Genomic DNA, 15520 nt, shown 5'->3' with positions numbered 1-15520 from the left:
GTGAGGGAGAGAGAGAGAGAGAGAGAGAGAGAGAGAGAGAGAGAGAGAGAGAGAGCAATCATACTAATGAATAAAAATAAATGAATTTTGCAACAATTGCAAAGCTTTTTCTGAATGCAGCTAATGCAAGTTTTAAACCTAATCTATATTGCTCTTTGCTTTCTCTTACTTTTTATCTTTTACTTTTTTCCTCTTTGCGATTATTTTTTGGCCGTGCTCGGATATACACTGTCAGTATTGAAAATTCAAGTTATGTATATTATAAATGTATATTATAATTTTTAATACTGGCAGTATATATTCGAATACGACCTTTATCAACAATCGTATATCTTGTCTCTTTCGAAATTCGTCAATTTTTATCTCGAGCAACAGAAAAAGCAATGAAGAAACAAGAAATAAAAAGATAAAAGATAAAAAGTAATAAAAAACAAGAAACAGAAAGTAAAGAAATTATAAATTAGTATCCGTGATTTTCTTCAAAACGATTGGTATTCCTTCGTATTTTTTAAAGGTGCGTTACTCTCTAAAATCTTTGGAATAAAATCTATAATTCTAAGAGTGATAAAGAATGCCAACTAAGTCAATATTAAAAAAGAATGGCTTAATTTCTAAGAGTAAAATTTCCCCTTTTAAAGTTAGATTATACTTAAAAAATTTTAAGAAAGTACTTACCAGCAATGCCAAGAGAGACATCGCTGTGGCGAAAAACATGCAGATTACCATCCCGGCGAATGTTCGGTATCTTGGCCCCATTAGCTCAAGAGCTGCAATAAAATTTATCGTGCAAAAATATTTTGCATTTCACACGAGTTGATCTTAATGTTTCTATTTCTAATCGTGTTATGCAATAATGGTGACAAGAAAATGTGTTTTGATCTTTCTTTATTAAATTATTCTTAAAGTTTTTCGTTTTGTATTATTGCCAAAAATTAAATAGTCTGCGATTTATGTGTGCTGAACATACCAAGTATGAAAGGTATCTGATAAATGGCAGGAAAAAAAAGACCATTCACGGTCCTCAGCGCTGTGTAGATCACATAGTTCGGACTGAAGCTCGTGGCGATAGAGAATATCACTTCGAGAAACAGGATAGCGAAAAAGGCCGTTCTTCTACCCCATTTATCAGCGATCCAACCGAACACGACGTTGCCGAAGAGACTACCCACGTAGAAGAAAGTCGTCGACGTGGAAGGCCACCAGCTGTTGTCACATACCAGGTCTAGCTATGTGGATGTAGAACGCCATTAAACTACTTCGCCAGCGTCAAATTGTATATCGACAAAAATAATCCAATAATAATTAACAATAAAATATACTAGAAAAGCTATCAAATAAAAAATAATAAAATGTTAGCGCGCGATACGAGATGCCAACGCAAAAATTTATAGTTTTTGTTATTTCTTTAAAAGTTATCAAAATTCTTAATATAACAAAAATCGTAATTTAATTAATTACGTTACATAATAAAATATTAATAAACTATATTATATAAATTATACAATAAAATAAAATTTTTTTGTGGAAAATATATGTGTCTTGCTAATTAATAATAGTTGCTTGAGAAGAATTAAACATGTATATGTTTCAAATTAAACTAAAATAAACTATAAACTGTTTTAAATTTTTTGTTTGTGTTTGCTTATAATTGAAAGATGCAAAACATACTAAAATGTCAAAGGATGAAAAGTAAAAGCTGAAATAATATTACTATATATAGACATGATGAAAAATTATCGCAACCGACAAAGAACACAAATCTCGGTGTGGCGATTTTAAAGGATGAATAGTTCTAAAGAAATAATTAACCCGAAGAAAGATTGTACTGATCAAATTTTTTTCTATGTGGCATATGTGTTTGTGTTTATAAAGAGCACAATGTATGTAATTGCGGTCATCGCGATTCTGATGAACGTAATCTTCAAGATCTTACGAGAACTTGACATGTTTCGTAAGCTTTGCATCATGGTATAAGAATACAAGATGCTGTAATGGCAGAATGCATGAACTTTCGGTCAAATTAATGGAAATTCTTAGATTCGCTCCAAATGTGAGAATGAATTCAATGTGATAATTTTTTTTTTTAATAAATAAAATTTCAGATGTGCAAATACAGCATATTAAAAAGTAATAAAAATATTTAGCATTTGTAAAATTTCATCAAGCTAAAACTTTAAAAGTTCTCGATTAGTTTCAAGTTAAAAGATTAATTCGAGTTAAAAGAATGATTAAGTTTCGACTAAAAAGATCGACTAGAAACACATTGTCGTAAGTAAGCCTAAGAAATTGACTAATCAATTGATTGACTAATCAATAAAAAATTGACTAGTCGAATATTCTTCTCACAATCGATTGTGATTCAATCAATTTGCACTCTTGAATAAGAGTGGTAGATTTTCACTCTTTTTTGGAGTGAGGTTAAAGTGAAATTACTTTTCTTTGGAATAAATCTCACTCCAAAATCTGTCACTTTTATTTAACCCTCGGTACACACAGTTCTGGCAGTCCTACCCACATCCGGATATTTATAACCCAACGTTTTCTTTTGCTTGTATCTCAGATTGTGGTCCATCGATTTTAACAAATTTTTTTTAATCTATCATTTGAAGACTGAAAAAAAAATCTTTGAGTTAGAAAGTTTAAAATGTCGTAGCACAAAAGATATTTTGCAATAAGTGAAAAGGGAAGAAAACGTGAACTATGAAAATCGGGTGGAGTTACGCTAACCCCATTGTATTGAAGATTAAGAGTGTAAATTTTTTATTCTTTTTCAATAATAGCAATATTTTAACTCTTTTAGAGTGAGATTTCATTCCAAGAAATTTAGAGAGAAAGATTTAAATCTTAAATGATTATATAGCTTATTATTGTAGAAAGTAGTAAGTATAGTAGAAAGCTTATTATTGTATTCATTATAGAAAATGTATGTAGCAGTCCTAAACGCTTGAGCCCGGATTTGCAATAAATGTTATAAGTCTTGTTTCTCTATGAGAATCTCTATGAGAGGAAAATGGAATCTCGAAAATCATTCAGAATCATTTAAGTTTAGCACGTTATACAAACCAACCATGATTCTAATTGATCATATGACTTTTCTGAAATTCCGACTAAGGAAGCACTCTTAACTATAAAAAATGAACAAATCATAGTCCATTACTTTCCTCGCATTCGACTGTAATTGATCAATTTCTTACGACTTAAAGGCCATGACACATAAAAAAATTTAAGACGTAAGACTTAAGCATTAAACGAATCGACCAACCACACTAGAGATCGTAAGATCATAATACAAGCAATGGCGAATCCAACATGTTGATTTTTTTATTGCTTAAGTCTTATCCTGGATCTACAATAGATTTTTAAGCTGTAAAAAAATAGATGAATCATTTATTCTCCTCGTATTTCTTACGGCTTAAGGCACAACTTAAATTTATCTTTAGATGCTCAGTGACCAATGAAATAATTCATAGAGCATCTGAAGATAAATTTAAAGAAATCTTACCTCGGATCACAATAGATTTTTAAGCTTTAAGCCTTAATAAAGAATGGACGAATCACAATCAATTATTCTCCTCGCATTCAATTGTAGTTGATCAATTTCTTAAGACTTAAAACACCTATTGTAAATCCGGGCTAAAGCACCCTGTGCATTCGTTGTATGTATATTAGTAGCCGATATTAGTAGCGAATAGGAGTCAGAGTGCGTGCTCGTACACGTGTGAAATACACGCGTCACTCGGCCGATCGTCATTTGTTCGTCGGTCCAGCATCAGTACTCACGCACGCGGGAACACGCGTGACAAAGAATGGAATCGGTGGAGGGAAGTTGTGGGAGAAGGAGGGATGCCGCTGGATCACCAGTGGCACGGTAGAGAGGGCGTTTCATCTCGTTGCGTTTACGCAGGAGACTACCGACGTAAACGCGCTCGTGTTTATCACGAGTGGGGGGGGCACGTACGTGTGTGATCTTTTAGTATGGAAATCGCATAGGTTTGTAGCTCATACACGACGGAATGCACGTATGCATGCGCATATTAGTACGTGCGCGTCCGAAGGACGTTAAGGTGTATCGGTGAGCTTCCCACAGTGAGAGGTGTCCATCACCCTCGTTTGACAGGAGGAACGTAATCCCCCCTCGCGCCCTTTAAAGTTCAGTCTCTCTCTCTCTCTAACTCTTTCATTCTTCTGTTACGATCTCGCGTGGCAAATCAGATATGAACGACTCAGGCTCGGTTCCACAAATGTAAAAATACATACTGTACTAAAAAAAACATACGCTAATGATAATTACTCATTCCAAATATTTCAAAATTCATATATTCGTAAATCTATCAGTTCATTATACAGCATCAAATTTATTCAAAATATATTCTGAGGCTTAATAAGTTTAATACTTTAATCAAGATATTAAATTCGATTTGTTTATTATATAAAGTAGTTTCTTCGATCAATTTTATAAAAAAATATTCTATAAAGTAGTTTTTAAATAATAGTTTTTAAACAATGGTAAAAAATATTCTTTAAAAAAATATAAAGTCTTACTTTGAGTACATAATGTTTTTTTAAAATTTGTAATAAATATATTTTAATTATTATCAACAAAATATTCTTTAACAAAGAAAAGAATTTACTTTTTCTTAAAGAATATTTTTTACCATTATTTAAAAACTATTACTTAAAAGAAAGAAAGTAAATTAAGTAATCACTGTTCAATCGAATAATATTCTTCTGTCTGTAAGATTAACTTTAATCGCGATTTAATTTGCTCATCTCTTTTTCTAATTGAAAAAGAATAACGAATAAATTGAATCAAAATTAAAGTTAATCTTATATTGATGATCAAACCCTTAATATACCTATGTTTGACCTTTCTATCCATCTTATGTAGATGTAAATGGTGACAGTGAATGTATATTTATATAATTGGATTTAATAATATTATAATGAAAGAATTAAAATTCGAATTATAATTAGAATTATATGCGCACAAATATATTTCAAAAATTCTTTCTAAAATATAATAAAATATAATAAAATGCTTACGATTTTTAATTTTGCAAAAATGGGCCTTATCGGTATTCATATTCGACATCGCAAAATAGATAATAATTGGACAAATGAAAAAATTTTGTATTTTCTTTTAGAGCTCTTTCTCCAATAAGTATAAAAACGCGATTTCATTTACGCCAAGACTTTTGAAAAATACATCTTTCAAGACATTGACTTCTCATATTTGGAACTGTATGAGTTTAAAAATTTGCATTAATTCGAAGATGATTAATTCCATTAGTAGCAAGCAATGTCAGGGAGTGCTGTTCCGAGTTAATAAACGTGTTCGAAATCTCAATCGAGTACCTATTAGCCTCGACAAATAAAGTCTACCGGTGGGTGTTAATAGTTTTGACACGAAGTTTGATTTAAGCAAATTGCCATTCACGGACTTTCGAGGTCTGCGCGAAACGCGCAAAAGATAAATTGCGCGGAAAGACAGGAGAGTGTACCCGCTGATAATGATGTTGTCGAGTTATTGTCAAGGGCAGTGCATGCGCCCATAAGGACGTTAATAACACGTGTGTTTTGTCACCCTGACACACTTCGAAATCAATATTAATATGACCGCAATACTGTTCATTACTGCGATTGTTTGCACTGCTTGTTACACCGATTCAACATCGAAATTAATTAAATTCCACATTGCATTATGATGACAACGTTCCGTTACTTCAAAATTATTTTTTGTCATTTTTGTAAATAACAAAGTCAAATTTTATTTTTGATAATAATAATAATAAAAAAGAATAAAAAGGAAAGAGTAAAAAAAGAATAACAAAGAAAGTCTTTTAAATAAAGAATATAAAGAATATTTAGAATTAAATTAAGACAGTTTGATAATCAAAGTTTGAAGAAGAAATTAGGTAAACTGTTGGTGATATTTCGAATTATGTCACTTTTGATGAATTGCTCCGCATTTCTTTTTTTGATAATTTATTATAATTTTGTAGGATATCAAGCAGATATTTTTATTATAATTTCTAGAAAATATATTTTTTTCTGATATTATTTAATCAATCAATTATTTTTTATGTTAAATTAAAAATAATAATTCTTTTCCTTCTCTGAAAAATATAATTTTTCTAATTTTTATTTTTGAAATAAGGGAATGACAATACTAATGAAACAAGACATCAAAGGAAATTGTGAAATGTTAGGCGAGGAAGAAATCTAACGAAACGATACTAAAACTTTACATTAGTAGTCATAAAACTTCCCCAGAATTAATGGTTAATCAGATTCAATGTTAATTCGTACAATTCGTAACTTCTAATCTAATCTAATATTTTTTTGAATTAAAATCGAAATTTGACACGATTTAAAAATTTCTATTCATCATACGATATTCATTTAGGCCTGTGCCAGTTTTATCTATTCGCTTGGGTATGCATATTTACACGCTCCGGATTTACGCAGACACATGACGCAAAGAGCCATCGAGGCAAATCCTGTCCTTCCGTTTTCCGTTCTTAATCGCTATCACTTTCTACCATATGGAGCCGTATGCTAACGCGCTTCAGTCACCCCTTTTATCGTTTATACATCGCTCGTTTCGTCACAAAAAATGTCACGCTGCGCAATGCGAATTAAAATATACTGCTAATACACATGTATAAATTTTATCACAAAACAGCTAGTCAAGCAAATTCATTACGCAAGATATTTTTAATTAAAACTGCTATCATTTAAGTTATTCTCACTATTGATTTAAGATAGATACTTTACAATCTTCATGTCTTCATGTCCTCCAGACAATTAATGCAAAAAGAAGACTCGAAATTTTTATTTAGTTTGATTTGAATATCACTCTAAAGTCAACGATTTTCAAGCATTCTCGTGTTCATTCATACATATTCATATATTCATTAAACTGTTCGTTGATCCGCGTGATGTTCAGAATGATAATATCTCAAGGAGCTTACAAACAAGGAACCGATGGAACAAGCAAGACGTAATTATTTTATATATTTATTCTGTGTAGCCGCATATTGCAATAACAAGTCAATTAAAGCTGCTTTTCAAGATTTATAAGACAATGCAATTTATGGAATGTTTGCAAAAGTTTGTGAAGTTATCGTTAGAAGTTACTAAAATTTATTGTCAAATTTTTTAATCATATATAATGTTGCTTTGAATTATACTAATTATATTCCTTGGTGTCAAGTATCAAATTTAATATTTCAATTCAATATATCAAATTTAATATTTAACAGATGCTAATTAAATTCAAGACTATAATAACAGGCTGCCTTAAACCATTGAAATTATTTATGACATACATACTTTTTAAAAATAGCAGATTTGACATGAATAAACACGTCTAATCCTCATGGCTTTAATACACACTTGCCTTCTAATTATAAATAAATAACAAACAGTGATGAATACGTTATGAGACTCCAGAATAAAAATTAAATTTATGATAGCTAAGTAATAGATATGATGCAGGAAATTATAGCTTAATAATAATATATGTAACTAAAAAATTTTACAATAAATTTTATAATTTTTAATATTAATATTTCACGAACTTTTATAAATATTTAATAGTTATAAAACTTATTTTGTATATTAACAATAATTTTAATTGACTTTCTCGTCTGAATGGTTTCGTCAAGTAATTTAATTGCAATCATATGAATGTTGTACATTATTCGATACATATATTGGACTTTAAATATAAATTATGCATTTTAAGTATACGAAAAATGAATATAAATTATCTTTGCCTGCAAGAGGCACAAATTATATTCGGCAGAAAGTAGAGGATGTACAATGTATTTGTCTTCAGAACAGCTGTTTGTCACATGTCAATACGGAAAAGACAATGACCTGTTCCATGGTCTCGCTCAACGTGATATCATTAGAGCGAAGCTCCTAAATCGAGCGATAAATCATCGGATCGGTCGGAAGTAAAATGAAGTATGAGCATGACTGCCTACGCTCTTTAACACTCGTGTCTCTTCCTCGTCAATGTACGTCCGCGAAAAAAAAAAACACTTCTCTAGGTCGACCAAGCGTTCCAAAAGAATAATTTCATTGTTTCATAACAAAACTAGTATTAATCTAGTATTAATTAAGCAAGTTATGTAATATTTACATATAAAATATTTCAATACAAATTAATACTTGAGAAGTAAAATGCACAAGTTCATTCATTGTTTGTAGATGTATTGTGTCATCTCAGCTATGAAATTGAAAATTACAGAAATGTTTCGAAGACACGTCGTTAGGCGATCGATAAACAAAGTTTACGTAAGAACGCGAGAAATGAACGCGAAGAAATGAATACCTTGCGCGAAGACGTGAAGAGAAAGAGAGACAGGCAAGAAAAAAAGAAACGGAAGTTGGTCGCGTTGAATCCGGCAGCAACTAAGTACGTAGGAATATATACCCTCTGCATGAAGAGAGCTGGCAGTTTGTGCGAGGCGTTTGATGTGACATATCACATGACCGGATGCGGGGGTAGGTAAATTGGTCAGCAATTGCTGACGCCACTGAGCTGCAACCTATCGGCCAGTCACTCGGTCACTCATCAACCTTGTTCACCTGTTGACGATTCTTGTGGCTGGAATTCTCGCCTATCTCGACCGAAATCTTAGAAATCATTCGCGTCAACGTAAAACGCGCTACGTCACCTCCCGCAATTTCAGGGAACGCATGATGAATCGTTCATTGTGATGTTGATGAATCGACCTATCATCACAGTCATTCTGTCCAAGATTATATAAATTTTTAACGCTGCCTGAATGTAATTAATTCATACGACTATTCGTTATGCAATAATTTCGAAAAAAAATCAGAGGCTACAAGAGATACATTAATTCCAGTAATAATTTAATTTGCTAACTCGATAATGGTGTAGCGAAACGTGACATGCATACAAATCAACGAGATTTATTTCCCACGTTTATCGCATTAAATTAAATCCCCGTGCAAAAGGGGGCTAAATTTGGCTGTTATATTTCACGTCAGTTAAATAAATTTTGCGGATGATTAATTGAAAGAATGGAAATGTAATGGCTGTAATTCATGCAGCCGTAGATTGCATTAAATAAAAACGTGCAAATATGGAGGAGGGCGGATAGAACGAACAAATATACAATGAACGTAAACGCGATACCGTGTGAAGCACTGATAGGTCTAACATCACGCTATCAGATATTTTGAGAAATGCAGTAGTATGTCATAATTTTGATTTATCAGACGTAACTGTTATAAACGAATCGTAGGAAATATTCATGAGATATGCACTAGATATGCAAAATAAATATTCGCTCGATTCACAATTTTGGCATACAAGCGTACTTTTTTCTTTTGAGAATCGTTATTCGTGTTTCGATAGTAGATTTATGTTAGCAGAGCTAAGAGAAAAATTTATGGTAACTGTGACTATAATTACATGATATTATAATGATAATATTATGTTTTTTACTGCTATGTTAATAATAATAATTATATGTACAGTTATATCAAAATAATTATCTTTATAATTATTGTCATAAAAATGATAGCAATTACAATAATTTTGTAGTTATTTTCAATACCAATATAATTTTTTATAGAATTATACAGACACATAATATTTATTATTATTATTACTAACATTATAGCAGTAATAATCATAATTATAGTAGATGTTGTAGTCACGAATATCGAAAACTTGGTTTTTAGTGCAAATTGTTATACACAACATACAATCTGCGAGATTATTTTATAGTTTTTTTTATGATTTATCGCGTATGTCAATTAATTATCACAATGTCTGCTATGAGATTACGGTCCACTCAGCGCAGCAAAGTCAGTGGAATCAAATAGAAGAATAAATGAAGAAAAAACACGCTTAGATCTTCGACCCCATACATCACGATTCCTATTACGCCAGCAGCTCACGGCGTTGTCTAATTGTGGCAATTTAATAATGTTTTAATGAACACTTACGACTACTGCCACATGATCGCGGGTTTACCCGCCAGCCCAGTTGTTTTCTTCAGTATTCAAATACGGAAAATTGTCCCTATTTCTTTCGGAAATGTGATACGCAGTTTGCACGCGGACTTGTCAGTATAAACAAATGTAGCCTTTTTGAGAAGCTTTGCAATAGAACTGAAGTATAAAATCGTAAGCAGAATGTCAACAGTAATATTAGGAGTAAAAAATAAGTCATGCTTCATTTATATTTAATATCTCTATATATGTAAAATAATTTTTTAATTCGAGTTCAAAAAAAGTTCAGAAAAATTTACATTATCAAAAATTATTTCATATTACATGAATTACATCGGGAACTTAATCTCTATAAAGCCATATAAGTAACTTGTAAAGCAGAATTAATAAAAATCATATTTTAAACATGTTTTAAACTTTTTTTTTTATAATGTTGTTTAAAGTATATATGAAGCATTTTAAAAAACATAAAAAAAAACACAATGTTCTATTCTTGTAAAAAATAATGTTTTTTTTAAATCTTCTGTGTATAACCTTTGGAAATTGTCCATTCGATGACTTTTCATTTACGTTTTTATCAGCCCAGGATGTTTGCACTTCTACATGTGGACAAAAAGTTAAAAAAAAATATTATCTTTTGCCTGTTATTAAGCATATTTGTGCCAGTTTATTGAAATGTGTGTGCACGCTAATTTACGATAATTGGGTAGTTTTGTTATATATCTATATGCTCTAATAAACTTGTACGTGCATATTTGACAAGTTTACTTAAACACGTGTGGTCAGCCTAATGGAAATTCACGAATGATAAAAAAAATTTTAAGAAAAGTAATAGGTGTGAATCATCTAATTGTAAGATAAATAGAAGATGAAAATGTTAATTTCACCCCTTCTTGAATTCATATACTGAGAAAAAAAATTATTAACTTGATTAAATATGTTTAGTTCGTATTGATTATTTAGTTCAAGTATTTATATATTTAAGTTAAATACATGTGAATCAATAAAACTTTATAATTTTAAACATGTTATTTGTTTGAATTAACAATTTATTTGCTTGACAGTCCATAACTGTTGCGTTTAGTTGAATGAATTAATATTTTTTTGAAACAGCAATTTTTTTTCCTCAGAGTATTATTATTAAGAAAATTATTCTGTTTACTTCTTTTTTTTTAATAACTTCAGTGATTAAGATAAATTATTTCCTTTTAATTTCCTTCATTTTTTTTATCTTTAATAAAAAAATTAATTTTTAAAGAATAAATTCTTTCTCTCTATCTCTTTTATTTTTTTCTTGCATTCATTTGTATGTATTTTAGAACAACTCTACTCACTTCAAACTTAATTTTTATCTCATTTTTATATTCTTTCGCTTTGGCACTTCGGACCACTTTGTAATCTGGTCTTACGTACCTTATTCTTTTTTTTATTTATTTTAATTATGTATTTATTTTTATCAAAGCGCTTGATGGGACTTTCATCCCAAAATACTCAATACATGATAATTTCCCTCTTCTCTCTCTCTCTCTCTCTCTCTCTCTCTCTCTCTCTCTCTTCCTTTCTTTCTTTCTTTTTTAATACGCTGCAAGAAAATCTCATTTATTTCCTTTAAAGTTCTTTTTATTGCAAAGGCATCAATGATAATTTGAATACTTCACAGTAGCGAAATTGTACCACGAAATGTGATAAACGCGGGAACTCAACATTTGGCCACTTTGTTCTACAATATCATGCTTAATCGGAACTAATCGTGCGTAATCCGCGCTGCACGATTTAATCCGTTCGCGCCAATCATACTCGTCATCGCCGGCAAATACTTCACGGAAAGCGAAATCGTCCATACGAGAAAATTACAAAGACACGTAACTTCATTCCACGAACAGGATTGCAGAAGACTCGCGATGCATCGCTGGACAAACACCCGGGACACTACGAAGCCAAAGGCCAAGGTAATGTGGGTGAAATCCGATGCTATGCGAGAAAGAAATTTATGGCGACGATTAAGGCGTGGGAATATTAAACAAATCATCAAAGCTTGTTGTTACGTTTCTGAAGAATAAGGAAACAGATATACATTTATATTCAGATAACTCTTACCTTTTTGGCATTTTTATAATGAATCCGTAACTAACAGTCACATCATCTATCCTATGAAACATTATTTCATTTAATTAAAAAATACAAAACAATAATTGAACCAAATCGATTATATTCTTTATGATTAGTCCGTTAAATTTTATTATGTTCGACATCTTTTCTGATAAAAACATGAATTTTTATTTCACTAATAAAATAGTACAGTTACTGACTTTATAGTCATCCATTTGTATGTAAAAATGTTTTTTCTTCTTTCACGAATTCATGAACATACACTGTAAAAAAATAAAATGTTAATTTTAACTTAAAGACGTTTAGTGGATTATCAGTCTAAGACACACAAAAATGTTAAAATTAACACAAGAATGTTAATTTTAACATTTTTACATATCCCAGAAAATCCATTATACGTTTCTTTAAATTAAAATTAACATTTTATTTTTTACAATGCAATAACTATAATTTTGAAGAATAGATAATAGAGAGATCTATATCAATGATTACTAAATTTAATTTGTTAGTACAGATTTATTTATTACGAATTTAATTTTATTATTTATTAGATATAAATAAATATAATTGTAAATGAAATATATAATTTTAATTTTATTATTGAACATCCTCTCTCCTTCTGTAATATAATTGTCTGACAATAGGATGGTTATATTTTGTTTTTGCAGATGTTTTACGATTAGAAAAATAGGTGCATTAAGTGGTGACTCGACCCATAAAGTCAAAATAACACTATCTAAATTCACATTCTTTTACATCACATTACATTGCGTAACATATAGAGACATTATGTGATTAAATACGCAAAACACCGGAAAAAAAATATAAAATGCAAAGAAACCTTCAATCACCTTTTTTTAATGGAGACATTTTATTTTAAAAATTAATAATTTTGTATATAATAATTAATTTCCAAAATAAACTATTTCAATTAAAAAATGACTTTGATATACAAGTTCTGTTTTCCATTTCCACTGAAAAACAAGTGATTTTACAACAAACAACAATAATTATTGCACTTTTCATAAAATAATCACTTATCTTTTAATGAAAATAGTGACAAACAGGACTTGGATTTCTCTACATCAAAGTCACCCAAACAATCCACTAGATCTATTGCTTGTTCGCAATCAGTGTGAAATCTGAGTGCCTCAAGTACCTTTATAGACGATGGAAACAATCGTCTTGGCATGCCGGCAAACAGCACGCGGTCTTTTTCGGTGAAAGAGAGAAAGTCGAGTTTACCTCTGTCACGAGAGTGCTATCGTAGTCCCTGGTGTCGTAGTTCCATCCGTATCGGCATTTGACGACCGGCCAGTCGGAGTTACTGACCGGTGGCGATGGCAATCGGGTTGACGGTAAGTCAAACGACGGAGATGTGATCAGTGACGGGCTATCGGTGGTGTTGGACAGATTGGCGCCTTCGAGCCACAAATCTATTATCTCCGTGTAGTTCACGTCATACATATGACACTTGGAATAAATCCTCCTGCCATCGGACTTGACCGTGTAGGGTAATGAGAGTGCCTTCCTCTCCTCCAACGACATCAGATCCGTCATGTTTTCCAGTTCCGGTATCCTGCACCAGTGCTCTGGCGAGGCGCTCACGAACACCTATCTCGAAATCGCGAGTCTTAATTAAGATTAATTATTCGGACTTGCGCGTCATTTTTGCATCTGCCCTTTACCGCTTGTAGTATTGCTAATTTAACAATTCGATTTTTATTACTACAAGTTCGGCTTTTTAGTAAACTGTGTGTAAGACTCAACATGTTTAATACTTTCCATGTTTTGTAAATTTTAATGTTATGAATGGACAAATTTTTTTAATTCATTAATTTGTTTTTGTATATTTCATTAAGTTAAAACTTAAATTGTTGTAAAATTTCTTTACGCTCAAACAGCAGCAGTAAACTCTTCAGATAAATTTTATTTATCTGTGAGAATATTGTATACATAATTTAATTAATATTACTGTATTAATGTATTTATCATATGATCAATATATTTTAATTTATCAACAAAAGTATCCATATATTTATTACGTTATTTATTACAAATGTGCGATGTTTTTTAAAGATAAAAATATCTTTAAAATTTGTATTTTATAAAGAACAAAACTTATTTCGCGTCGTAAATTTTTTTGCAAAATGTTACTATTGCTCTTGGTGCTTCCTAAAAGTAAATTTAAAAAAAAAGCAGCCAGAAAGGACCAAATAAATAGTTGTAAAAGATTGCAATACTACTTTCTAGTTGCTTTCTTTTTTAAATTTGTTTTGCAAAAAAGAAGCCGCGCGCGATATATATTTCCAAATTATACTTTCTAAAACTTTTAAAGTGAATCTCACTTCACTCTGAACAATTAAATTTTACTCTTAAAGATTGAAAATCGAGCCACTCTTTTTCAAGAATTGCTCAACTTTCGTTCTTCAGGTGAGACTTTACTGTAAAGAATTTAGAGAGCATTTAGAGAGTTTATTCAATGCATTGCAACCTTCATCTCGATAATAATTTCCAAAGCTGAGGGCACATCTCTGAAGCGACATCAGACAACGTGCTTACTTGTGAGAACGCCAAGAAGGCGGCTGGCAGGGTGGCGGGTATGCATAGCAAGTAGTACATGATGTTCTGGTATCGGCCCTTCTCTCCCACGTGTAGCAGCACCTCATCAAAGTCGATCGAGCTCATCTTTCCGGCGATACCGCGACTCTGCCGTATCTCAACAGTTTGATCACGACAGTGTGAACGATCACCACGGCGACGGCGGCGACGACGACGACGATCGTGCACGATGCGACGGTGGTGTGGTACACCTTCGAATTACACGGCATGACCGCCGTCGCTCATCCTCGAAGGCAGCCACGCCGAATTACGAACGCACGTTTCTCGCCCCCTTCGTCCGAGATCACGCACCGAGGAATCCTCCTCCTCCTTGGTACTGTCTACCCTCCCTCGTCTCCACCACCCCCCGCCTCCTCCTCCACCTCCTCCTTTTTCTCCTCGTTCTCTCGTCTTCCTGTTGAACCACTATCTTCCTCCGATGTACCCCCGAGTCTGTTGAATTGAGCTGTTTCGACAGCGATGGGTTTTCCACGATTCAGACGCGTGCTACAACGCACGTCTTCAGGTACACTGAGCTCAAGGTCGCGCACGGTATCACCAAGATCACTACTACTATTGAACTTAATGAGTTGAACTTAATCGCGGTTGATCGGGTCCGAGATGTGCATCTGGCTGCAATAACCACGTTGCACTTCATATCTCATGTCGCATAAATTTCGTTAGTTTGACTCAACAACGTAACGAAGCTCACCTTAGAAAGCTCATCGAAAGCGTCAAGTTGATCGTGATCAGTTTGGTCTTCAATCGCGAGGACTCGACGAAAGGAAGGAAATTGATAAGAAGGAGAGCG

At 32.1% G+C, this 15520-nt stretch overlaps 1 protein-coding gene across 2 annotated transcripts in view; it reads right to left on the bottom strand.

Annotated features, from left to right (window-relative positions):
- LOC108691178 (organic cation transporter 1-like) overlaps positions 1 to 14951 on the bottom strand; it is a 20065-nt gene extending 5114 nt beyond the window's left edge. For both annotated transcript variants that reach the window (XM_018198835.1, XM_018198836.1), the window contains exons 1-4: positions 14671 to 14951; positions 13354 to 13722; positions 968 to 1226; positions 676 to 767 (exon numbers count right to left, since the gene is read on the bottom strand). In XM_018198835.1, coding sequence (XP_018054324.1) covers positions 676 to 767; positions 968 to 1226; positions 13354 to 13722; positions 14671 to 14796 — 846 coding nt within the window. In that variant the 5' untranslated portion in view covers positions 14797 to 14951. The remainder of the gene's footprint in view (positions 1 to 675; positions 768 to 967; positions 1227 to 13353; positions 13723 to 14670) is intronic.
- Positions 14952 to 15520: the final 569 nt, after the last annotated feature.

This window comes from Atta colombica, unplaced genomic scaffold (genome assembly GCF_001594045.1).
Source record: "Atta colombica isolate Treedump-2 unplaced genomic scaffold, Acol1.0 scaffold41, whole genome shotgun sequence".
Lineage (NCBI taxonomy): Eukaryota > Metazoa > Arthropoda > Insecta > Hymenoptera > Formicidae > Atta > Atta colombica.
This window is presented reverse-complemented; position numbering and strand designations above follow the sequence as displayed.